The 26,957-nt window shown below is 43.8% G+C and overlaps 1 protein-coding gene across 7 annotated transcripts in view; it reads right to left on the reverse strand.

Annotated features, from left to right (window-relative positions):
- Positions 1 to 26,957, reverse strand: part of Dip2c (disco interacting protein 2 homolog C) — a 361,933-nt gene that overhangs the window by 90,074 nt on the left and 244,902 nt on the right. For all 7 annotated transcript variants that reach the window (XM_078023128.1, XM_078023125.1, XM_078023124.1 and 4 more), the window contains 9 exons: positions 25,016 to 25,107; positions 18,196 to 18,306; positions 12,032 to 12,155; positions 11,607 to 11,716; positions 11,330 to 11,432; positions 9,236 to 9,300; positions 6,663 to 6,756; positions 6,409 to 6,528; positions 5,129 to 5,243 (listed from right to left, as the gene is read on the reverse strand). In XM_078023128.1, the coding sequence (XP_077879254.1) occupies positions 5,129 to 5,243; positions 6,409 to 6,528; positions 6,663 to 6,756; positions 9,236 to 9,300; positions 11,330 to 11,432; positions 11,607 to 11,716; positions 12,032 to 12,155; positions 18,196 to 18,306; positions 25,016 to 25,107 (934 nt within the window). The remainder of the gene's footprint in view (positions 1 to 5,128; positions 5,244 to 6,408; positions 6,529 to 6,662; positions 6,757 to 9,235; positions 9,301 to 11,329; positions 11,433 to 11,606; positions 11,717 to 12,031; positions 12,156 to 18,195; positions 18,307 to 25,015; positions 25,108 to 26,957) is intronic.

Genomic DNA, 26,957 nt, shown 5'->3' on the forward strand with positions numbered 1-26,957 from the left:
TGAGGTTCACAGGGTAGGTTCTACTACTACCTAGAATGATCTTTTCATTCACCTGGTGGAGTGCCGAAGTGGTCGTCCCTCCCTGGGTCCCACACAAGCTTCCTGGCTTTCTTGTTCCATCCCCTCTGCCTGGCAGATAACTGTTTCTGTGAAGGTTTAAAAAAAAAAAAAAAAAAAACCCTAGCAGAGCCAGAAAGAGGATAGCTAAGGGCAGCAGGGCCTGAGGCCCCCAGAGGACAGAGACGGCCTGCTGTGGTAAGCAGCACTAAGTGGGCCTAGAAAGAGAGGTGGTCCTCCCCGGAGTGAAAAGACTCTTGATACCCTGTGAGTTCTCACTTTAGGATTTCTTAACCCTGAAATAGGACAAGCTTCCTTCTTTATTAAACACCATTGAAAACAGGATTTGCCTAAGAAAATGTGCCTCTTGTTGCTCTGTGTTGTGGGCGGTTATGGAAAGACTGCAGGGGGCACAGGGTGGGGGCACGGGGCAGCATCCCAGTCACCTGTCAGATTCCCAAACCTCCCAGGAAAACAGAGGGACACTGATCAGATGTCCTTCAGGGAAAGGCTCCAGGACTTTGGGGTGGCCCTGCCTAGGGATGTGGTCCTTGCAAGTAGTAAAAGGGGCCAAGACCAGGACAGAAAGGCCCTCAGGCAGACAGCACAGAACATCTGTGTAGGGGGAAACCTTGGCCATGAGGCAGAGGCAGGGAGAGGGGGAGGTGCGAGAAGTCCCCATGGAGAACACAGGAGTGTCCTCCATGCGAGGCCATTTCTCTATTCCCACTCTACTGTAGTCACTGGATGAAGTGCCATTTCGCCGAGAAAAATGTAAGGCAAAATCCTTTATAAAGATTTTCTCACTTGGATTTTCAATGGAGGCGAATGAGTTCCAGTATATAGGCAGAGATTGATTTTTCAAAAACATTTATCAGTTGGGACAGATATATGTTCTAAAACAGTTGGACCTGTTATTCCATAATCACTTCACATAGCCTGAACACAAGGATTCTATCTGCTCTTCTATTTCCAGATATGATGGGGTGATGTGGCTGTGGGAGCAGATGATCACCTGTTTCCTGGCAGGAAGACACCTGCTATAGCATCCACTCTTGGTCTTATTATATTTCTGTATCACTTTCACATTATTTTCTCTTTTCCATGGGTATTTAGAGTCCACAGAAATGATAACAACTGTTTCCTGTAGCTCCCTGTGGTGATGGGCACCAAGCGCCCAGGAAGCACCAGCTGGCACCAGACATCTGCAGCCTGGCATGTTGAGAAGACCAGCAGTAACCACAGCTATGAGTGTGAGTGACAGCCCAAGAAGAGACCCAGCTCTTGGAGCCATCCAACACAGCAAGGGCAGAAGGCTTATTCAGAACCAGCAGAGGAAAAAAACACAAGTTGTGAAGCTTATGAAAGGTTTGTGCTAAAACCAGCTCAAGATCAAAAACCGATAGTTTGATTCTCCCAGTCACAAGCCTTTTCTGTTTTAATCCATTATCTTTGAAGATAGTTGAACTTCAGAAAAAAAAAAAAGGTGAATTTGTAGAAAGTAGGTGAGCATTTTGCCAACAAGGTAACCAGGCAAAAACTCAGCCAAGGTGATATCATCATGTATTTCATTTTCTTCCTGGTTGGCATTACTTAAAACACAAGATCTAAATTAGAGCAAATCCTATTTCATGTTTCTGTAGTTATGTGAAAAATGCATCCTAATGTTATATATAACTAGAAAGAGAAGCTTGTAGATGCACATAATAGATTGATAATTACCAGAGACTAGGGTGGGAGGACTCGGCAGATGTTGGTCAATGTATATTAAATTTGAGTTAAGTAGGAAGAAAATGTTCAGGAGATCCACTGAACAACACTGACTACATTTACGAGAGATGAGTTTATACTTGAAATTGGCTAAGAGAATAGATTGTAAATGTTCTACCAGAAAAAAAAAAGTATATCACATAGTATAAATATATTCATTAACTCAATTTACTGGTTCCATAATGTATTAAACATGTTTTACACCTTAAATATATGTAATTTTCATTGATATTTAAAATATAAAAATGTTTTCCAAGTATTTTAAATTATATTTAAAGGAAGAATAACTAGATTGAAATGAGTTTCAATTGGGAATATTTGAAATTCAAGATATTTGATTTTATATAAATTTTCTTTGGAAAGTTTGATGATTTCTGCAATTTTGTGATTTTTAATTAAATATTTTTAGCTGTAGATGAACACAATATATTTTTTACATGGTGCCAAGAATCGAACCCAGTGCCTCACACATGCCAAGCAAGTGCTCTACCACTAAACCACAACCCCAGCCCCAATTTTGTGAGTTTTTGACATCTAACAGTTCACTTCTCATAGATCACAATTCACCCAGCTTATGATGGAAGTGTATAATTGAATGTTCTTTGGAAGAATCTCACCAAGGAGGTCGACAGCAGTTTAAGATACAACAAATACCACACAAAAAATAAATAAAACACATGGTAGTGAAAACAAATGGTGTCCTTTAGAGACTGATGAATCTGGATTTTTTTGGTGACTGTGGGAGCTGTCCTGGATGCAGATGCCTTTAAGTCCTGATGCACCGGGTTCTGAACAATTACTGCGCCCCACAATAACTTGGGCTTTAACTCCACTCTGATAACGAGGTGTGACACCAGGAGTAGGCGTTACCCAGTGGGCTTGAGTTACAGCACCTGTTCCTTTGCCCTTTTGGGGATACAGTGTTCCACGGAACCTCCCCTTGTGTTTCCCCTATATAAGAATTCCAGTGGTGCTTTCTCTTTCCACGGACCCTTAAGGTTGGAGAGCCATCACAGATTTTTAAAGGTACTTCTGTGTTTGCGTGCTTTCTTAAGTTACTGGAATAGTCAGATTTTGTGAACCCAGCATTAGGTCACCAGCTAGGATAGATGGCGATAGGTGACGATCTTTTATAACATTTAGCACCCATACGAGCTCACTTCCCTGACCACTGTTCATGAAGAGCAACTCTACCACTGCCAGCTGTGACTGGAGGCCACAGGGCTTGGTTGTGTCTGCCCAACCTGCTCTGCTTCTGGGCTTTTCTACCATCATGTGGGAACAACTGGCAAGAGCTCCGGGACACAAGAGTGAGCACCAGACAGTGGTCAGTGTGCAGGAAGCCAGAGGATGAGCAGATGCACGCCCGGGGTCTGCCAAGAGAAGCTATGCTGTTCAAAAGCACCGGCTAAAGGACCATCTGTGAAGGTCACCTGTTCACACTTCCGTCGCTCATAGACACAGCTAGTCACCACACTTAGAGTAGGTTCAACTCTATAAGAAACGGTCTGGAAGTTGTTCAATCCACGCTGCTTATTCCTGAAGGAGCCTCACGCTTTACGAAATCACAAAACTATAATTCCCAGCCCACTTATGATTTTATGGACCCAAATTACACAAGCAGATTCTCTTTGATACTCATCATTTTGTCCATTGGCTTTATGCTCAAGTGCCACTAACTGTGGGGAAAAGTCTCTCAGGCTATACAAGCTACACTTAGAAAACACCCGTGGCTTAATTTGTATACTACTGGTCCTAAATTTCTAATCTCGTTCAAGAAATATTTTGAGACTTTTAAGGACAAGATTAAAAATTCTTTGCTCATCCCTTTTTTCCTTTGCCAAGCAACTCTTACCAGCACTGAGAGTACATTTTTAGAAAAAGCAAATCATTTAGTCATAACTCTGTGTTGTTGCCGTTTAGCAGAACTGGGGGATCTTAAACACTTAGACATGAAGAAAATTTAGAGATTAACAAATTCAATTCACTCATTTTACAGAAGAAACTGAGGCCTCGGACGCAGGGCTTCCTCTGGGGTTGTGTGGCCAACCACCAACCAGACTGGGTTCAAATCCTGAGCCTTGGCCCCCCTCAAATGTGTTGAAGCTCCTCCTTTATCTGTGCTGAAGTCACATTTTAAAGATAATCTTGGGAGAACATAATCATGATAGTAAATCTGCTTCACTGTATAACCCTAATCATTTTTTATACTCAAAGGTCAAATACAAGCTGCAGGAAGTTTTTCACAGAGTACCTACAGTACGATCCTCCTAAAAAGTGAAGATTGGATTCTGGCTAATGGTACTGTGTTGCATTACGTACTTAAATGATGTGAAAGATTAAATTTCTGATTCAACCAAAATTAAAATCAGTTTTCAAATTTTCAGTGACACAATCTAGTTAATATTTCACTAACACCCAAAAGCATTAGAAGTTTTCTTATTTAAGGACACGCTTCCTGTGAATACTTTTGGAAAGTCCAAACTTTCAGTCACACAGAACTCACATATTTTATATGTTGAATTTTTGGGTTATCCAGTCATAATAGAGAGCACATTTGTGCTACATTACATAGAACCTAACTGGAGATGAAACTCAAACACTGAAAACTCATGTTACAATTTTCAAATATCTATGAGATGCAGGCCTTTCTTAGATAACTAAGTGCTAAAGGGATGATTATCAGTCAACTCCAATTAATGAGGATGATCAAATAGCCTGACCAATACCCATTTTTGGGACTATTTACTGTGTTGAACACTTCTCACCTCATTCTGAAAGAATACATTTTATATCCCCGTTAACCACTTCCCTCCCACCACCACACTGCTCTAAAGCTTGGCTGACCAGCGTTCTTTGAAGTGCAGCATCCCAGAGGGCAGACAGGGAAGACAACGTTAGAAATCGGCAGGTGAAGGGCTACATGCGGCTGCAAGCATTTCACCTCAGCCCATGCACACGCCATCCCATCTCCCAATTAAGCCTGAGACTCTCACATGCCAACAAAAATCTGAGTGACCTGCAAGGACAAGATAGTACCGCTCCACATACTCAAAGAGCTCTACTTAACTCAGGAATTACAACAAAACTGGAGACAGTGAGAAATGTTTTTCTAACTCGAGAATCTAGAGGACTCACAAAAATCCATGCCAGCATGAGAGAGAGATGAACCCATCCTGAAGAGGGTAGATCTAGTTTTTATTCTCACACTGAGCACTGACTCATGATTCCCAGGTCTCTATGGGCTGCTTAATTAAGATGGCTCTCTACACTGCCCATGGTAACTGAGGTGACCCAGTACCTCCGGATGGCCACGGTGAGGGCCTCTGGTGAGCTGGCACACGGACAGATGACCTCCTGACGAAGGCCTTTACTCTGGAAGACATTGAGAAACGCATCACAAGAAGAAATAGACCCTGGAGGGGGGAAAAGGGACAAGGGTCAGACAGCTGCAGCACTGGGGCCAAATTTAAAACATTCTAGAATATAAAACAGTTTTGAAGTGATTTTGTGCACATGGATTTGGATCATGGAGAAACAGTTCAAGTTATTCCTTATGTTATAAGGAAAATATTCTCAAAATTCGAAATCCAGATTTTTAAAAAAAGCAACTTCTATGCTTAAGACATTTTTGCTTATTTTAGCAACTTTTCTGAAACTGATTCCTCCATGGTCAGTACAAAAGTTTTGAAAAATGCATGAATCTAAAGTAAATGATGCAAACTCTCTATATTAACTTGGATATGACTCAAGTATAATTAATATATCAACTGAACTATTTTCAAATTCAGAATTTCTTTGCTTTATATAAGATGTATTTTCTGAGCATTATAGATTAAGATCAATTACTTATTCAATAAGCTCATGTTTACTGAATTATTTCATAAATGAAAGGCAAAACAAAGTTGCCCGTTTATAAGCCCAGGCTGGTATATCAGGCTTTAAGAAAGCATAGGCTGCTGTAACTTACAAATACTTAAAGGTGCACAGCTCAGTTCACCTCCATTCTTTCAACTGGCTGCTGGCTTTAGGTACTGTTTTCACAAAAGAAGCTAACAAGGTTTAGTTTCTTGAGTAAAGTATTTCTCTAAGTATATTAGTATTATTCTATGACAGTGCTAATTTATTTCATCTGGGAATTTGTTACAGGATTTGATAATAAAGTTTTATTAAAAATGACAAATTTACCAATCAATGTAACTACTATCCACCATAAAATAAGCAGTATTTCTTTAGCCCTTATGACATGCCAAGGGACTATTCTTAGGTATTACTTCATTTAATTCTCATGAAACTTTATGATTTAGGTAAAATTTTATAGCTGAATTAAAAAAGGAAGTTTCGCTATGAAAGCAGGATGTGCCATGAACCTCAGGACTGTGCTCCTGCAAACACCTTGCCCTTGCCCATTTACTGGACCGCTCTTAACAGCATGGAGTAACACTGGCTCGTTGTTTTAAGACAATTTCTTAGACACACTAAAGATTAAAAAAAGGAATCAATGTGCCAAGGAGGACACCTAGGAAACAAGGATCTTGACCACATGCCCATCTTTCAAGACACAATGGACTCTTCACTTACAGGGATTTGCTCCGTCGGCCACTATGAGCATGCGGAGAGAGGAAAGGTTGACATCTCTTTGATCTCTGTGGGCCACCAGTGCCCAGTGCATGTCCCTCGACTTCACACATGCCACTTTTGCTACAAAGAAAGGCAGAGGTTATGGCGTGTCACTATCAGGCCATTTGATATTCAAAAAGAGGTAATGGAGAGATATGGGGATGGTGAATCATCTCAGTCACCAAGACCCCCAAAGAGGCACAGGGGAGACCAACCTTTGTACTGGCAGACCTTCTGGATCCAGGAGAGGGGGTTTACCTTCATCAGCGAGTATGGGATGCTGATCACGTGCATCATGTTCATGACGCTCTGAAATCAAGAACAGACGCACCCAAGGGGTCAGTGAGGAGGGGTTACCAGAGGCAAAGGCTGCTTCTCTGCAGGAGGTAGCACCTCTACTAAATCAAGGCAGCAGCCAAAGGGACAGACTCAGGAGCTTCACCTGAGGCACTTGAGGTGACAAGCACAAGAGAGCTTTGGTTGGGCATGGTGGGAGCCAGCTGACACTGGCTTGACACTACTGGGCAAGGTTTGACACTACTGGGCATGTGCTCTCCCAAAGCTTAGCTCAGTCTTCCCACTACTGCTCTTCTTAAATTACTCCTGAAAGTCAAAGAATTTAAGGGCAAACCTGTAAGAAAATATTTTGCTAAAACAACACAAAAACACATTTCTCCAAAGATGATACATCAATGGCTGATAAAGTTACACATATTCTGCCACTATTGCTGGCAATGTATGTTGGTAGGGCCACTGTGGGAAATGGTGTAAAAATTTCTCCAGGAGGTAAAGACAGAACTAGCACGTTGCACGGCATCCACCATGACTGGGTACACGTCCAAAGGAAATGAAGTCAGCGTGTTGCCGAGATGCCTGCCCTTATGTGTGCACGGCAATGCTACTTGTAATAGCCAGGATATAGAGCTGACCTAGGTGTCCATCGACTTATGAACAGATGAAGAAAATGTGGTGCATGTTTGCAAGGGAAAATTATTCATCTCTAAGAATGAAATCCTGTCATTTGATGGCAACATGGATGTAAATATGTTAAGTGAAATAAGTTAGGCACAAGAAATTCTGCATGTTCTCAATCATGTGTGGAAGCCAATATCCTATCTCAAAGCAGAGACCAGAACAGCAATTTCCAGAGGCTGGGGAAGATATAGGGGAAGGAGGGGGATAGAGGTGATTACTAGGTACAGGGTGCAGCTGGCTTAGAGGAGTAACTTCTCACTCTGTAGCACAGGAGGATAACCAGCAACAACCGAATACTTGAAAATAACATACAGAGAAGTTTAATGTTGCCCATAGAAAGAAATGACATACGTCTGAGTGACAGATATGCCAATTACCCTGAGATGACCTTTACACATGGAATTACATGTACTGAAGGGCCACATACTCACAGGGACCGCACACACAAGGCTAGTCCTTTCTGGCTGACTGGCGTGTTGGGGGCAGAGGACCTGGTCAGAAAACTGCCTGGCTGTGGACCTGCTGACTGTCAACTACCGCAGGCAGGAATCCGGGACAGCAATAGCAAGCAGGGACACACAATCAACCAGGGAGCCACTTGAGTAGAGGAGGTGACACTATTACAGAGAGATGGAAAGCAGGACCATCCAGGGAAACCATAACCAGAAACGTGTGACCCATTGCCTCAGCAGCATCCTCTAAGCTTTACCTACATCCATGGGCTGTTGTACTGACTCCTTCAGCAAACTTTTGTTGCCCAGGGGCACGTGACACTTGCCCAAGTCACAGCTACAGAAGGGAGGGCTGTGCCCCCAGCCAGGATCTGATGCTGAAGCCCATGCTCTTCCCTCTACACAAACCGCACCCAGTGTGGCAGCATTCACAACTGTGTTTCTGCATCTCAGCACCTAAGGATATGCAGATGCTAGAAATGAACTGTTCTACAGCAGAGGCCAGGGGGCTGGCCTGGAGTTGCAAACAGTTGGCCTATGAGGGACCTACATGTTCTTTGTCAATTCTGGCTTATGAAGAAATAACAAACTTTTTTCTGTATTCAAATGTCCATTGTTCATGTAAAAATGACTAGATTTTCTACTTTAGGAAAGATGGAACCTTTCAGCATAAGAAACTCTTTTAAGAAAAACAAGTGAAAGTTACCAGAGGAAATAGACATGGAGAGATTCTAAGCAGGGACATACCATATATTTTAAGTGCCAAGAACACTTTATATAAAGCTACTTCTCTTATAAGAGGTGCCCTCACTAGTGCTGCCATCAGTCACCAAGTGGCACTAACAATGAAACAAACATCCTTGCAACTTGTGCTGGGTTTTCCTCTTCAAGGGGAGGTTGTGAAAGCCGTCCCCCTGTAAAATAATGGATCAGCAGATCCCTAAACATCCATAAACACCAAGTAGAGAAAGAACACACACGGAGAACATGCTGGGTGGATAAAGTGCGTGGAAAAGCCTCCTAAACATGAATAGGACATTGATAACATTACTGTGGAACCTCAAAAGCCCCAAGTAAGGGAAAAGAGATGGTGAACTCCAGATGGGCCCTCAAAGGCCACCCTGGAGTGGTAACCTCAAGGTGGGTCCAGGACTCGAGCATGTAGCTGCTGAGCCCGGCCGGATTTCTTGTGCTGTTGTGAGCAACCTCAGGGGAGAAAAAGACTCTTAATGACGATAATTTTCTTCTTCATAGTGGGGAAAGAAAGGACCCTTCAAACTCTGCCCATAACAAACCAGCCTGAGCTCTGACATGGGGCACACCGACAGGACAGGCAGCGAGGACAGGGGGTTTCCACTTACCGTCAGGATGCCGTGCCAGAGCCCCACGTCCTTCTTAAAATCTAGCACGTTCACAATGGTTTCAGCTGTACAAAAAAAAAAAAAAAAAGAAGTCACAAGGGTTATGACAGAGCTACACCAACAGAGCTGCTAAGAAAACCCAATATCAACTTAGGGGGAGATAAAGGACCTTACAAGATTCAGTTTAGTACAGCTCTGAAGAAATTCTGCAGCTCTCATCCAGACCACGGAGAACACTGGCTGGGCCTGGAGCGTTTCCAGGGCAATATTCTGATACACAAGTGAGCAGCAATCCACACTGTCACTGGATGACTCTCCACTTATGCATTTCTGCCCTCCCTGTTTTCTTTTTGAAAGATTTCTTCCCCCTTCTCTCATGTGCGCTTCCCCAGGAAGACAAGCATGCCCCCAGTCACGTGCTCTGTTTTGGAAGAGGGAGTTTTGGGCAATGGACAGGCCTACTCTGCTCTACCAGAGTCTTCCCAGGTCAGGGTGGGATGGTGAAGGAGGTGAGATCAGCAAAGACAGGGATGGAGAAGGAGTCAAGGATTATTGGTGGGGGGTGCTTAAAAAAAAAAGCAGAAAAAACAGTGCTAAGAACACACAGGGGCAAACAGTTACCACCATGGAATCCAGCTGCAAAGCTACAGCAAGCCATGCATGACTTGGAGCTTTTTTTCTTTTTCTTTTTTTTTCCTCCTCACTTTCCTTTTCTCCTCCAAATCACACTCATCAACCCAGGTGAACAAGAGCTGCCTGCAGATGTCCTGGGCCACCTCTCACTGCCCTGGGTGTTCAACAACACCTCTATTACTCCTCCTTGTACGCTCACCAAGTGTGCAAGGTCACCTCTCCCGCTTCCCTTTCAGAGGCTGAAATAAGAAGACCAGGCAGAGGGGCTTCCAAAATAAACATGCTCAAAGGGACATCCTAGATTCCTTTTCATAAGAAAACTTCTGTAGAGAAATGTATACATATTATGATATTACACATAAATACTCCATATTTTATTATATACTATGGAAATATTACATATATCCCTGGCTCCCCAAATGCCCAAGGGTGAAGCCCTGGACCTTGAAGACATCAGGCCCAGGGCACAGCTCATGAGATGGTGAAGTGGGCAGTGGCAACCAGTCCTGCAGACCAAACAAGCAGGACCTCCCCATGAGACAAATGAATTGTTTTAAAAAGAGTAATTATCAGAAGGAAGTGGAGACAAAGCCAATGGTAGAAAAAAGAGAAGCATTTTAGTCTAATGAAAGAGGTTTCACAAGGGCATCTTCAATGTCAGCGTGTGGACATCCGTGGAAGCCACACCCTGTATGGGAACCCAGGTGGTAAGCCAGATGGCTTGAGGGACCTGCTTGAATGCTTCCTTCTATGTCCCACCTGGAGTTGTTACCAAGGTTGCTCCTACTCACTGCGGCCTCTCATGATGATGCCACTCAGAGCAAGGAAAATACACTACAGACCAACCACTCCCACTGCTGAATTCCACACCTGAGCAGCTCAAAAACCACCCTCAGAGGTGCTTGTGCCAAAACACGGGCACTTAAAACACACTCCACTTCTAAGAACACATGAGCAGCCAGAGATGGAATCCATGGTGTTAACTGATATAGGCTGCAGCACGTCCCCCAAATCCACAGGGGAAAGCCCACCTATGTGACTATGTTTGGAGCTGAAGTCTGTAATCAATGCTAAGTGAGGTCACAGGGTGGGCTCCGATTGACAGTCTCATAGGAAAAGCATGAGAATCCCTCTTCAGAGATGCACACAGAGAAAAGGCCATGTGGAGACACGTGGAGAGGGTTTCAAGTACAAACCTGGGAGATGCCCCTCTAGGAATCAACCCTGCCAGCACTGACCTTGGACTTTCAGCCTTAGAGCCACTCTTTCTACTGTGTAAGCTGGACATGCACAGCCCTTTGTTATGGCAGTGAAGCTAACCCACTAACAATTCATTAAGTCAGGCCAGGCATAAGCAACGCTACTCTCTTAGTAGGAGCAACATGGGCTGGCTCCTCTCAGACATCCCTGGTCAATAGGGCATCCCACAGAAGAGCCAAGGTCCCGGAGCCTCATCCACACCTTCTGTGTAGCCGCATGCCTGTGTGAGCGCCTGGCAGTGTGTCAGCAGCGCGATCCTCGTCACCGTCACGCCTAGCACACTTCCATCCTTACACGTCTTGTACTGGAATGAGACAGAAAATGCATGGACACGAGGTGCCAAGAGGCAAAGTCCTGATCTGCATGCATCAGCTTCCCCAGGTATCAGGGGTGTAGGGTGTCTGCTGCTGGCGCTGGAAGTGCACATCTGTTCCCAAAGCACAAACCCAGGCCCGCCAGGGGACAGTGTTCCACTTACCTCAATGTAAGCGGTGTCGTTATTTGCGTCTTTAATGTGTGGGAACCAATCTCGAGGAGGTTTAGAGAGGTGTTTTGACTCTGTGACAAACCACAGCAGCTTTGGCCAACCTTGCAAATAAATGACAAATTCTTTTTAAGTAAGAAGTACCCAGGAAATCGGTCTGGAGACTCTCTCCCCACTCATGTGGCATACTTTCAAACACCACTCCAGGCTAGATGGAATCTCTGACATTTTGGTATGTCATCAAATCTCGGACATCAACAAAAGAGAACCCAGGCCACCGCCAGTCAGATGGCATCATCCACGGGCCAATGAGCTCTTGTGTGCCTGGATCCCGTGGGGCTTTTTTCCTCAAGTGAAGAGCCCATCGCGACATGAAGGACTCAGGGGAAGAAGGGACTCTCAAAGCCTCCTCAGCGTACCTTTAAACTGGGGGATCTCTCCCGTAGGGCTTTTTGGCAGTCCTTTGTGACAGGCATCACTCGTCAAGGCTACAGTAACTCCACAGCTTCCAAGCAAGAAGCCTATCTGCTGGCTGCCTGCATCCTGAGAGGGTGACAGAGAACAGAATCTAAAACACAGCTCTAGTCCCAGTAAAAGCACAGTCTGACCCTACATTTAGGGGAAGGTGAACTGACTTCCCCAAGTTGCTTCTTCCTTCCTGAACAATTAGCTAGTAATTTAGATGGGCTTGGGAGTCCAGAAAGTGGGTCCAATCCCAGCCCCAACACTTGCAAAGCAAATTAGCTTAGTTGGACTGTTTTCTCATCTGTAAAATGGGGATAAACAAGCAAACTCATATAGGTTTGCCTCTGGGGGCAAATGAGAGGAAATGTGCAGTGCTCAGTACATGGGTGGCCCCTGGTGGGTCTCTTTGAGAGACTGTCACAATTGACCCCTCTAATTTCTAAGACTGATTGGCAACACTTGATCATTATGGAAGAGAGAAAGGGCCCTGATTATTACACTAATGCCAAGTACCTAATTTTTAAATACTTAAAAACAGAAGATGCAGATGATACATCTGGTGGGGGTACACTTGTCAGAGTCACCTTCAGCAGAGGAATGAAGAGCTGGGTCACCTTTCCCACCCCAAGAAGTAACCAACAAACTAAAATGGCACAGTGCCAGGGCTTCAACTCTGCCGACAGGAAGGCCCAGGAAGGCCTAGGAAGCCGCCGCGTTGCCAGCACTGACTCTGGAACGTCACATCTGAGCACACACTGCAGATGGGACCCTCCCCAGCTCCAGCCACCGCAGGAACCGCCACCCTGTGTGAGTTTTATTGCCCATTACTTCCAGCTGCCCCACAGAAAGATAAATGTGCAGCCGAGTCACTTCAATTCAATTTTCTTACTCCCACCAGTCACACTGGCTGTTGCTTTGCAATTGTTTGATTCAGAAAATAAAACCCAAGCTCCAAAGGAACCAGCATTTCCCAGCAATAAAAATGTCCTAGTGCAGTGAATGAATCATGGCTGCATCGCCCAGATGGCTCCGTGTGGGCCCCCAGCAGGAGCCTAAGCACAGCCTGCTGGCCATGGGTGCAGCAGAGGGCCTGGCTCCAATTGCACCCATGCTTCCCCCCACCAACAAGAAACCTGGGGACAAAGCGCTGTGTTTTCACCTGGGTAAATAAAGCAGCATTACAATTTCAAAGCTGTAGTTTGTCAGAAGTTTAATCAATACTATTTAAAAAAAATTTTTTTTCTTTAATTATAGATGGAAATAATCTCTTTATTTTTATATGGTGCTAAGAATTGAACCCAGTGCCTCATGCATGCGAGGCAAGTGCTCTACCACTGAGCCGCAACCCCAGCCCTGATCAATACTATTCTTATTGTTGATTTAAATCTGCAGAGAGCTCACGTCTCTTTAGGGTATCTTCAAGGAGCAAAGACCAACAAACACAATGTGTGCACTCTAAACCCTGGAAGGGAAGGGAATTCTGGGCCTTAGTAGAGGGGAACAGTCCCCATCTTGGGGACATTCCCAGGGCACTCTTCCCTTTGGCAATGCTTTTTCAAGGGGACCCATAATCGGGCATGGCAATGTGAAGGGGAGTGGCTGGGTCAGTCATCCACAGTGGCATGCAGTGACCAATTAGACACTGGCAGGCGGCCGTAACACTCAGGCCTCCTCGCCAAGAGTCCTCCTCCCTGGCACTCTGTCCTCTTAATATCCACACATGATTTAATCCCGTAAGTGATAAAGCCATGTACAAAAAGGGACCTAAGACTAAGTGAGGGAGCCCAGGTGGGATGGGAGGAGGCTGCTGCAGTCAGTGTGGAGTACAAACCTCACGCCTGCTCCTCTTCAAACTCCTTCCAGAAAACCCTCTCCGGGCCCGTCAGACAGGCCTTCAGAAGACCTCTGCACCCAGCTCCCAGCACTCCTCTCAGGTAGCACTTACCAGGCCTGTCCCCACCCCAGACATACACCTGGAGCCAGCCCCTCTACACACCCACAGCATGTGCCAGGGGACCCTGAGCACACTGGCATCAGAAAAAGGGCCTGGCTGTCTCAGCACAGACCCTGAGGACAAGCCACCCAGCTGCCCTCCAGCCAGCAGCCACAGATTCTCACAATGCATCAGGTCCCCATGCTGTCTCTGGAAGGGTGCTACCTGCCCTCCTGACAGATCCAAGGCTACCCAGGGAAACAGCGAGACATCCTTGGAATAATGTGAATGAAACGAATCCCCCTAGGGATGCGCACCAGGGCTCCGACATCACATCCCACATATTTCTCCCCAGCACACCTGTTTTCCACAGGCAGTTTCTTTCTGGCATACAGGCTGATGCACTGCCACACTCAGAGGGGAGGAGGGTGGGCGCTGGTGCTACCACTATCTCCCTAATGTTGCCAGCAGAGGCAGGTGATCAGCCTCTACCACAAAATCTCCTTGATGACTTGTTTTCTCTGAAGAAAAGCTACAAACCCAAGTTCACTATTCTTGTTTTCCGTGCTTTGCCAAATGTAAAGGGTTGACTGATGCTACTTTCTAGAAAGTTCTTCCTTGCACATGATTGGCCTGGCAACAATTCCTTAAGCAATCACATTAGGCTGGTTTGGATATGTCACTGGATCCAACCCAAGCCTCATTCAGAAAGCACCAATCACCCACAAAAGGGTCTCTGACCAACACAGGCAACACAAGCTCATGAAGTCACCCCACATGAGTTCATTTTGGATGTGTAGCACTCAAACTGGTAGTGTTCATCTAGTCTTCTCCTTTGCCTACTCAAATTGCCAACTTCACAGTTTGTCAGCTCTGAGGAGACGGCATAAGATAATGGTAAGATCAATGGAGAAATGAGCCTTAAGTGATTTTACAGGGTCAATACAAAACACTAAAATTTATGATTATGGTAATATAACCAAGTGGAGTAAATAAACTGGTAAGAGAAGTTTTCTTACAATACTATGATACATTCATCAATTAATTTTTTTGAGGGAGATGCTAGGGGTTGAACCCAGGGTCACTTTACCATGGAGATATATCCTGGAATTTTTTTGAGACAGGGTCTTCCCAAGTTGCCTAGGCTGGCCTTGAACTTGCAATTCTGCTTCAGCCTTCTGAGTCACTGGGATCATGGGTGCCACCTCACTTGGTGATTAATGTATTTTGGCCACTCATTTAAAACTGCACTTATGGAAATTTAGAACAGACGAAATTCCATGTGCTCAGAATCAACAGTTACCAAAGTTTAGCTAATCTGTTTTCACCAATTATCCCCAGTAAACACACATGCACCCATACACATATGGTTGCACAAATCTCCACACACACAAGTAGACACATGCAGATGAGTACACTCATCCATTTATATTTGCACTCACATCTGTGCCTACACAAAAGACAAACATGCACACACACATAGGCCAAATATATACTTGCTGGCTCACATGAACATCCATCCACACACCCCCAGGAGTATGTGAACATAAACCCCACATGCCAGCAGTCCTGCTCACCACACTTAGCTGGGGAGGGGGTGTCTCCCTGGAGCGCTCTCCCCACCCAGAGGAGGCCTTTACCCCATTCCCACAGCTTCTCAGCCCCAGTCTCTTGCCCCCAACATCCTAGAGCTCTCTACCCATTTCCTCTATCAAAACACCATCTGGACCGCTCACAGAAAATTGTCAACACACACAAGATGTGGCCTCCTGTCAGTGGATCCACTTTGACATGACATTTAGAAACTTTAACCACCGCAAGTGATGAGCAATGCGCAGGAGCACAGGGAGCAACACCTGCAGGTGCCGGACAGGGACAGACACCCTCGGAAGACAGAACAGCTCAGTAGGAGTGACCGATTCCCTATGCTAGTCAGACCCTGGCAATCGCCACCACTCTGGCCCAGAAGACCTTTCCTGCCCTGTTGTCCTTAGTATGTGCACAGTTCAATCCCTCCATCTATGTTAGTCTGGTCCTAAGATCAAGGCCACGAAGTGGGGCCTGTCACTCTGCATCCCAGGAAATGAGTGAGCTACAGGGCAGGTGGCACTTCCCTGGCTTCCCATCCAGTGAGAGATCCCAGCACCTGCTGTACCCCTACCCCCACTGCCCTCTGACCACAGAGTGCCTTCAGATGTCTCACGGCCCCAGGCCAATCCCACCCCGAGCACAGTAAGACCAATGACCTCTCCTTCAGTGCACAGGGCTGTCCCAGTTAAGTGGACTGGCAGGTCTCCCTGTGACAGAAGAAAGCTGTCCCCTTCTCTCACTTATCACTGCTCCATAGCCACACACCTGGGCATTGGTATACCCTTAGAGAGTTGTATGCATTTCTACCAAATTGGACTCATAAGATACTTCGTATTTCCTAGTATTTTAAAATGTGCTATAGGAAAAAGTTCATGGCCGCCCCCTGGGATTCTGTGCACCACTGCTGCAGAGGCCTTTTGAATTCTGCCTTGTTTCCAGATCACAGTGCGTCACCCCTGCCATTGAGGGGCAGCACACTTACTCCTCAGGAAGTCGTCTACCCCCTGTCCTCAGAGGTTTGGCCCCTGAGAACCCAACCTGGTCTAGAAAACACCAAGCTACACACTTAAAAAGACAAATCTAATGAATGATAGTGGTTAACTGTTGGGCATCTAGTTACTGAGCCTCAGACCCAGTCCCATTAGCCCACGAGTTCCTCCACATTATACTCTAGTATTGCTTAGAAACGCAAAGAATTTTGAGCCTTGAGCACTAACCCTGCGCAGGCTCCTTGACTTCCAGAGAGCCTCTGCTTACTGGAATACACACCAACTGAACCCCAGCATCTTGGATTCCAGGATTACGGTAGTGATGGGGCTGCAAGAGTCACTAGGAGCTCATGGTCATCCCACTCAGTAAAGCCCCAATTCTAACTCTTCTGCTCACAGGCTGTGAACATCCTCGGACTGGGAAGATGAGGAAGCACTTGTGGAGTGTCTAGTGCACATCTGGGGTCCTGGTGTTAATTATGCAGGAATAAGGCTCTCCTTAAGGTGGCAATGGCAACCTCGACACCCCTGCTGGAGGGGGCACTGAGGTCAGGGTAGTGGGTCCTCCCCTGCAGCCCTGCCTCACAATGGCATGTACTTGGTGAACTCTTAGCCTTGTAATAGGAAATTAAAATGGCAATCTCCTCCTTGTCCGTTTTCATGAGGAGCCCCATGCTCTCCCTCTTCCCATTCAAGGAGCAGTGTGACACACAACCACAGAACCTGCACAGGACCTGGAGAGTTACCCATGATGTGTTCCAAGAGCAGCAGAATGTTTTCTTATATCCTAAATCAACAAATTTCAAAGTTAGAGGAGTCACAAAGACAGGCAGGGGTTTCTTTGGAAACAGCCTGGGCTACAAGTGCTCTGCCTTTGGGATCTGAAAGCATCACCCCAGTTTGTTCATGACAGATGCGTAAATGAAGCCTAAGTAACTGAGGGCAGCCTCCAAGGGCACGGCTTCCCACTTTGGGAATCTTCCCTTCACTCCTTTTGTAGTTGCTGCAGTCGTGCTCTGCTGAACAACACACCACCACACCACCCTACAGACTGAGAGACTAAGATTGGCCAGTAGTATACGAATAGTAGTTCACACTGGACAAAGCACTGAAGATACCAAATAAGCCCGTTTTAATTATAGAACAAGATCCTATAAATCACAGGTAAACCTGAGGCTTGATCATGTCAAGAAGTCTGAACAAAACCCTCTGCCATCTACAACAAAATGGAATTAAGAAGCTATAATTTACCTGGCTCCCTGGTGCACAGGACACCTATCCACCTGCCAAGTGTGCATGATACTGAGGAATGGCACTCCCTTTCTGTGGACTGACATTCCTCAGGTCAGCTGAGCGCTCTGGGAAGCAGCATGCCCTGTTAGCCCAGTGTGGGAGAGCATAACTGCTCCCTCTCAGAGATAACTGATGAAGACCTGTTCAGAGCCTCAGGAAACAGAACATGTCAGCGCATCTTGATCCACACCCAGTGGAGCTGAAAGGCCATCTTAGAAACTATGGCCTACATGTTCTCACCCAACAGAACACCTGACTGTAACAGAGCCTGTCACTTCCCCGAGTGCACTGTGATCAATGATGAGTTCCTTACCTTTCTCGTGAGTGGCACTTCGATGGGCACAGGAACAACTTCTGCCAACAGGCAGCCATAGAAGGCCACCATGAATGCAGCTGGGTCATTGTTTGGGAACACCAGTGCCACCTATGGGGATGGGTCAGGAAGGAATTACAACATTAGCGGAGTCTCTTGCTTTCTGACACCACCACAGGATTTACCCCGCCCAGGCAGCAGGATTTAAATCCTAAATAAGACTGTCTGCTGGAATAAAAACTAAGTGGTGTATATAAAGAAGCATCTTAGTGAAGCCATGTAACATGTTAAAAAAAAAACCTGTTTAAGTAAAGGACAAGCATCAGCAACGGTCATCTATAATATAATCAATCACCAGGAATTTGCTCGTTTTCTATATCCACATAATTCTTCACACAGAAGGAATGACACTGTCACACTATTTTACTATTTCCACTGAGCTTTTTAAGTAGTTCCTTGAATTTTGATGCAACCCTCCCTATTGTAACTCAATGGTTGTATTACTCTTTAGTAAGCTGCTGAGCAGACACTCTGGGAGCCAAGCCCAGAGAAGACTCAATTCAGATCCCATATTGCATTAGCTCAGGAAACTTATGCATAATTTTGGCCCAGGTTTTAGTTCTTATCTGAAAAAAGAAAACTACAAAAAATGTGTCCTCACGTCATAGTAAAAGTCAAATGAGCAAAAACTACATGGAGCGATGACTGTGACACCTGGCATACCCTGTGCACGCTAATGTCCCTTATCTTTTTATCAGTGTTTCAATATGTTCCCTAAAATTTGAATGAATAGACAGTAGTAACTTTTTCTCTTCCATTTTTTTTTTTACTGGTGCATTATACTTATACATACTGATGTGATTTCTTGTTATATATTCATACATGCACACAATATAACAGTAGAATGTGTCCAATATCACTCCCCAGCATGTCTTCACTCTCCCCCTACCACCCACCCCTCGGTCCTTTTTCTCTACTGATCTCCCTTTGATGGATCCCGATTACAATAAGTTATACTCCACATATATATAATATGCTAAAACACATTCTACTGTCCTGTGTATCTAAAAAAGGAAGAAAAAAATAAATGCAGAGGATGTGGAGAAAAAGGAACACTTTTACACTGTTGGTGGGACTAATAAATTAGTACAACCACTATGGAAATCAGTGTGTAGACTCCTCAAGATCAGGTATGGAACCACCACATGACCCAGGTATCCCACTTCTTGGTATTTACCCTGAAGACATAAAATCACTACGGTGATATATGCATACCTCTGTTTATAGTAACACAATTCACACCAAACAATGAAATCAGTAGGGGATCATCAATGAATGAATGAATAGAGAAAATGTGGTATATATATACACAATGGAGTTTTATTCAGCCATGAAAAATGAAATATGGAATTTGTAGTAAAATGGATGGAAGCAGAGACCATCCTTAAGCAAAGTTAAGTCAACCTCAGAGGTTAAGGGTCCTATGCATTCTCTGGTATACTGAAGCTAGAGAGGAAAAAGGGTAGTTAATACATTTATATTTGATGCAAAGACTTATTTTTATTGATGCAGACATTTAATGTTTTGTTCGAACTTTTCCTTTATATGATCGTCTTTTATTCAATAAATATTTCCTCCAATTTTGACAACTCTTAAGTTAATCTAGACTTCATTTTAGTACAGAATTCTGAAAGATGCATCCTTAGGTATTATTGTGATAGTGAAAGAGCATAGAATGTACTTGCAAATTCACTAGTCAATAACACGGGACCACCACTGCATAAGCAGACCGCCATGGATCCAAACACTGTTACCTGGCACATGCCTTATTTACAGTTCAGCTAATTCAAGTAAGCCTCAACTTGCTCTCTTATTACCCCAATAATTTATTTTAAGTAATCCTTCCTATTCTCAGATCTTAGAAAACTTCCTATCTATGATAGGTTTCTGAACAATCCTATTTCCAAACCCACTAGATTCTGAAATACTCTGCTTCTATTTAAACGTGCTTCCCACCTGCTGCTGTAGCATTAGCATTACTTTTCTTTATGGACAGTCAAGTTGGGCACATGTGTTAACATAAGTACACGAATCCTGTGGTTGGACATACATGCATCAGTTTTGCAATATCTCATTCTGAAATTCCAAAGTTCTCCTTAAAGCACCTTATTAATTTTAGTATTAACAGTTAGACATGACACGCTAATTTGTCTCAATATCTAAGGAAGCAGGATGGCATAAATGGACTGATGGCAGATGAGAAGGGAGCAGGCTGGGCCTTCAAGGTGGACACGCTAGCAAGTTGGCAATACAGAATCGTTGGTAGAAGCAAAAGTTTAGGATTACATGATGATTCTGTATGGCCTTCTTACAGTTTAGTAAAGTCAGCTAGACAAGAAATTCAGAAAAGGAATGGAAGAATTTATTTGTATGTTTTCGCACATGAAGCACAAGCAACAATTTTTATAACCAGTGTGAGGTTGCATTAGCCACAAGGGCTCTCCTTCATTTAATGAGCTGAGTGTTGACAGCATGTTTTCCAGATCATAGTCTGACAAGGATGCAACATGTAATCAGAAGTCTGCAGGATTTCCAGGTCGCTGCTGCTGCACAACTTGTTCCTGTGAAGCAGACGTAATGGCTAGAGGAAGCCAACCACACCGTGGCATAGCCTGGCCTGGCCAGTTCCACTCAGGACAGCTCGTTTGCAAAGAACTAGTTAAATACGGGCTGGTTATTCTTCCCAGAATATCACCTCTGAAGGTGAAAGTCTTCAAGGGCAGATGATGGGGGGAAAAAAACCCCACAGAGGTAGGCAACATTCCCAGAGCCAGAGTGTGGATCACTCCTTTCCAAGGAGAACTCCAGGACTGGCTCTGGTCCCAGTCACCAGCGCATGGGCTCAGATTAAGACTCACTGCATCAAGGATTTCAACTTGCCACTGGGTCATTGCTGAAGTTCATGCTGATAGTGGTGCACTGCAGAATTTTGCAGAACTGTACTCAAATGTGATGAAAGGTTGTAAAGCAAATAAAAGTAAAATATAAAGTTGTACATTATTGCATGGTCTCAAAGAAAATGAGTACAGAAAGATCAAATACCTGAAAGGCTCTTTTTTTAAAAAAGCAATTTGTCTTGAGGAGTAGAGCTTCATGTGCGAGGACATACAAATAAATTCTTCCATTCCTTTTCTGACTTTCTCATCTAGCTGACTTTACTTTTCAGAATAATATTGCAAAACTCATGTGTGTATGTTGAAAAGTTTCCATTAAGTTTTCCTTTAGTACATCAATCAGTCACAAGTCAAGTTGTACTGGTAACTCCATAGCCATCCCAGTGTAAGACTGCACAAGTAGATGCATAATTTTATCAACAGTTCACTTTGTTAATTCTCAGTGCATTCCTCTGATGTGTGTCTACAGGCAATCATCCATGGCACAACAGGCAGCAAGCCATCAGGAGCCAAGAGCTCACACTACTGGCTGTGCCAAGGCCTTTCATGGTGCACCCCCACAATACTGTCTGAATGCAAGGTGTTCTTCACCTGCACACCAGACCTTCCCTCCTGGCTCCTCCTTATGCTGTTTACAGTACCTCAACGAAGGTAAAGGCTTACTTTTTCTCCCAGAGAAGTATTTTCAGATTCCATTCATTTCCCTAAGTAAAAACAATCTCTCTTCCTCAAAGAATTTGGCTCTTACTACCTTTCTGGGGAACCCTCATTGCTTTTTTTTTTTTTTCTTTTTTTTTTTTTTGGAGTAGGGGAGGCAGGGTCTCACCATGCTGCTCAGGCTGGCCTTGAACTTCTAATCCTCCCATGTGAGCCTCCAGAGTAGCTAGGAATATAAGTGCAAGCCACAGTGCCTGGCTACTTTCCCATGTACGTAAAAGCTAATTATCAATGTGTAACTACGGCATAAGAGTGCAAGCTTCTTGATGTCAGACCTTACCTGTGATGCATCTTTAGATTTTCAGCATTTCTCACATTATCCTCAAACATTTAGTTTGCACATTATAAATGCCTTTTACTGAAGTCCAAGAAGGTATTCTCCACACTGCATTAGAATAGTCATCCACAGGAAAAGTGGGTAATTTTTATAGTAAAGACTGAATGCTCTTTACTCTGCAATATTTTATTGAAAACCGATTTTTGAAGCAGATAAACTATCCTATTGATTAGAACAGAAAGTTATCATCAATTATCTAACATATACACTTAATAGTATTACACACAGATGAATATTTAGACACTGGTTACATGTACCAGTGGTTGAACTCAGGGGCACTTAGTCACTGAGCCTCGTGTCCAGCCCTTTTTAATCATTTTTTAGAGACAGGGTCTCACTGAGTTGCTTAGTGCTTAAGTTGCTGAGATTGACTTTGAACTTGCAATCCTCCTGCTTCAGCCTCCTGAGCCACTGAGATTAAAGACATGCACTACTGTGCCCAGCTGGACAGTCTAAGTAGCTCCCTCAAGCTAATCCAACTTGGCTACCCCTGAAAAAACAAATTGTTTACACATTTCATCAAAACTGCACCCATTTATCCATAACATCTCACCTGAACACAGGTACTTATTAATATATACTTTCCATATAGAAACTTCAAGAATCTGGAGGCCAGACTACAAAAGATTTTCTTAAAAAAATGACTCAGACCATGAACCAAATTAGAGATAAAGGAGCCATCACAAGTGACTTTTCTTCATTGTGAAAAAACATACACAGTAGAAAATTTCACTTCAGCCACACTCATAGTTCAGTGGCACCGAGTATAATCTCACCATCAAAGGACCCTCAATGTGTTCCAAGCTGAACCTCTCCCCTGGTTGAACAGTAACTTCCTTCATCCTCCTCTGGCCCTGGGCAATCACCATAGTGCACTCTGACTCTATCCACATATCAAGCTCACATCAGTGAAATTCCCAGTATCTGTCCTTTGGTGTCCAGCTTGTTTTACTTGGTGTCCTTTCACACAGCACATGGAAAGGAACTTTCTTCCTTTCAAAACTTAATAAGTAACATTCCATGGAACGCACCTGCCACATGGTGCTTGGCCACTCCTCAGTCTATAGCACATGTGCTGCCCTGCCTCTTGGGCTTTGTGATAATGCTATGAACATAGGTATACAAATACCTGTTGAACTTTTCATCATATACACAGAGGTGAAATTGCCGGGTCAAATGGCAATTTGATGTAACTTTTTGAGAGACTATAGGTGGATCGTCTGTCACAGGGGCTTCCCCATCCACAATTTCTCCTAGCAATGCGTCAGGGTCCTAATTTCTCCATGTCCTTGTGAACATTTATCTTCTGTATTTTGATAAGACTCACTTTCTTGATACAAAGTGATGTTTCACTGTGGTTTTGATTTACAATTCCCTGATGATTAGTGATGTTGAGCATCTTTTCATGTGTTTGTAAATAGACCATTTTAAAGTCTTAAGAGAAATGCCCATTCAAGTCCTTTATTTATGTTTCAATTGTGATAGTTTTTTCTTTTACTGTCATTGAGTTATAGGGATTCTTTATATTCCAAATATGAATCTGCTATTAAACACATGATTTACATTTTCTTCCTTTTGTAAATTGCCTTTTAATTCCTTCGAGTGCCTATGTTTTTATTTTGATGAAGACCAATTTTTTTCTTTTGATGATCTGCTTTTGATGTCAGAGCCAAGAAATCACTGCCAACATCATGAACCTCCCCCCAACCCCAAGAGTTGTGTAGTTTTAGCTCTGATTTTAGGAGGAGTTTGGTCTACTTTCAGGATTATTTTTTCCTCTTTGACATGGTGTTAGTAAGGGTCCAATTCCATTCTCTTGAAGGTGGATATCTGGTTTTCCCAGTCCTGTTTGTTGGGAGGACTGTCCCTTTCCTACCAAGTATGCTAGCACGCTGTTGAAATCTCTGGACCACATACATGAGGGTTGATTTCCAATTTCTCTGTTCCATTCCTTTGGTACATATGTCTGTCAGTATGCCAGTGAACACTGCTGAAATTATTCCAGCCTTGTAAATTTTATAATGGAGAAGTTTAACATCTAAAATTTATTTTTAAAAGCTAGGGGCTAAATTTGTTCCATAAAAACACTAGGAAGAACCACAGTCCACAGTAGTCTGCTTCAACCATGGTTCAAAAACCCCATGAAGGCCAGGTCTACATCTCCTACTGGGTTTTGTGCTCTAGATGATGATTTACATATTGTTCTTTTGGTGACCTTTGGGTAAGGTATGCATCTAGGCACTGAAGGCACATGGCAGAATATGGAAAAAAGGCTGTATATTTGAGGACAAGGAAACTGGGTTTTTCTACATCCAATTTGAGATGTAAGGCTTAGGTAAGATTATCAACTGCTCAGGCTCAACATTAAAATGGAAATACTAAAACCCATCCTCATCAATTTACCTGGCTGATGTAAGAATAAAATAAAAATTTGCTCTCTGATGGAAGGGCAACAGCCTATTTTAAGAAATTTAAAACTGGGAAAAGAACCCTAGTGTTGGTTTACTTCCAAGACTGCCTGTCACACTCACAGTAAAACATATCTTTTTAAGGTAAGAGCACTGGCTCTGCCGCTTAGGAGCTAGATGCATTCATGATTTACTCTAAGCCCAATGTTCTTGATGCATAAAAATAAGAGAAAATCTACGACCTCGCTGAGTTGTGGAGATTAGTGGCACGCTGAACATAATTGGTCTGAGTTCACAGGGAATCTGAGAAAGCCTCCCACAACAGGACCGGGAGCAGAGGCTGCACAACAGGGTTCTAAGACAGAGGTGTCTTTCCCAAGGGGACACTTTGCAGCTGCACTTACCCTATCTCCAGGCCGCACCATGGGCTCTTGCTTTGTACCTAGTTTATGCAGAATGTTGTAAGCGACCTTCATACTTCTTGTCCACAGTTTGCCTATGAACACAAAGCAAGAGAGACACAGTAACTGTACTATCACATACACACACTTTCAGTTATGTACAAATGGGCATGAGGATCCAAGGAGCATCCTCCAAGGAAAGGCTGGTACACGAATCCCTTTGGCTTCCCATCTCCACACACAACAACAAGGGAGAACGGGTGGGCAAGGCTAGAATCTCAGAGGCTTTGGTACACAAAGCTCAGGGGAAAGGGGAAAAACATCCAAGAACTCGACCTGAGCCCATCTCTGCCGTGTTTTTGAAGAGGGAAGTGCTGCTTGGGTGTGCTGTCACCAGGCTTTCCTAGGGAGCACCAGGCGCCTGGGGAAGGGGCCAGCTTGCTGGTGCAGCCTAGATGAAGGCTGCCCAATGCCGTTTTCATGTTAAGGCTCCAATGTATTTTCCATTTTGATTCCAGGAATGAGGAGTAAGTTCCCAACATCTCTGACTCATTCAATCACTGAAGCCTGAACACTGGGATGTTGTCCCAAGACCAAGTTCCTTCATCTGTAACGCGTGTAGCAAGACCACAGAAAAACAGTCACCAAAGAAGTTGTGAAGAAGGGTTCCAGGGAGTGGAGGGCAGCAGGGCCACCGCAATGGCACCACTGCCACTGTCTAAAGTTGTGCATGAGGACATATTCTTCCCTTGGTGCGGGAGGTTAGACTCGAAGCCTTGAGCATGTGAGCACACGCTGGGCCACTGGTGACACTCCCCCAGACATGGATCTTATTAACGGCCTCTGTCATGTGATCATAATCAACATAAAGAGCACAAAAACAGCCCCGAGGGTCAAAATCTGATCCCTTCTCCTACAGAGTCCTAAATTTCTGAATTTCGAATCTTCTTAACCTCAGGGTTTTAGGGTGTGGGAATTTGAGGCAGATGAATCCACAAGTATAAATAAAAGTAACACTAAATAGTTTTAAGTTATTTAAAATATTTTGGAAGGGAGTACTAGGGATTAAACTCAGGGCTACTCAACCACTGAGCCACATCCCTGGCCCTATTTTGTATTTTATTTAGAGACAGGGTCTCACTGAGTTGCTAATGCCTTTGCTGAGGCTGGCTTTGAACTTGCAATCCTCCTGCCTCAGCCTCCCAAGCTTACAGGGGTGTGCCACTGCATCTGGCTATTTAAAACTTTTAAAATCAAGAAAAAAAGAATCACTAAGTAGAATTAAATATATACAATTAAAAAAAAAAAACAACCTTTTTGACCGGTTTTTTAAACTTTAAATCCTTTAGGGAAAAAAAAAAAAAACCAAAAACAGGAAGACATTTCAAATTCCTGCCTCATCTCTCCATGAGACATCTTCTTGATATTATCCTGTGATGGTGAATAGTCCAAGATGAGAAAAAAATGACTTACGATCTAAAAGGAATTGAATACCTAAAGGCCTTTTACAATCTGGCCCCATAGATTCTTCTGCTCAAGGCTTTTTAGGAGCAGTCAAGGTGTTAGATGTTCCGTTCATGTAATATGGTAATAAGCAAATTACTTGGTTTCAATGCAGTCACTGTTTTAATCCTTCTCCTACTGCAATGTATAAACTAAATCAAAAAGCTTTTTGGTTTACAACACATTTTATATTTTAAAAAATCCTGAACTTGTTTTATTTCATATTTCATGTTGAACTGCAGTGACCCAAATTAATGTTCCTACTATTTTCTGATCACAGGTTTCACCAACTTGCCTCCCCCTTAGCAACTAGAGAGCAAAGACTGTTTCCTCTTTTCTTCAATTCATAGGGCAGTTCCTGGATCACGGTATGTACTCAACAAACGTTTCTTAATTTTATTAGTGCCATAAGAACACTTTAATAAAGCTCAAAGTTAGAGTA

Source organism: Ictidomys tridecemlineatus, chromosome 10 (genome assembly GCF_052094955.1).
Source record: "Ictidomys tridecemlineatus isolate mIctTri1 chromosome 10, mIctTri1.hap1, whole genome shotgun sequence".
In the NCBI taxonomy this organism is placed as follows: Eukaryota; Metazoa; Chordata; class Mammalia; order Rodentia; family Sciuridae; genus Ictidomys; species Ictidomys tridecemlineatus.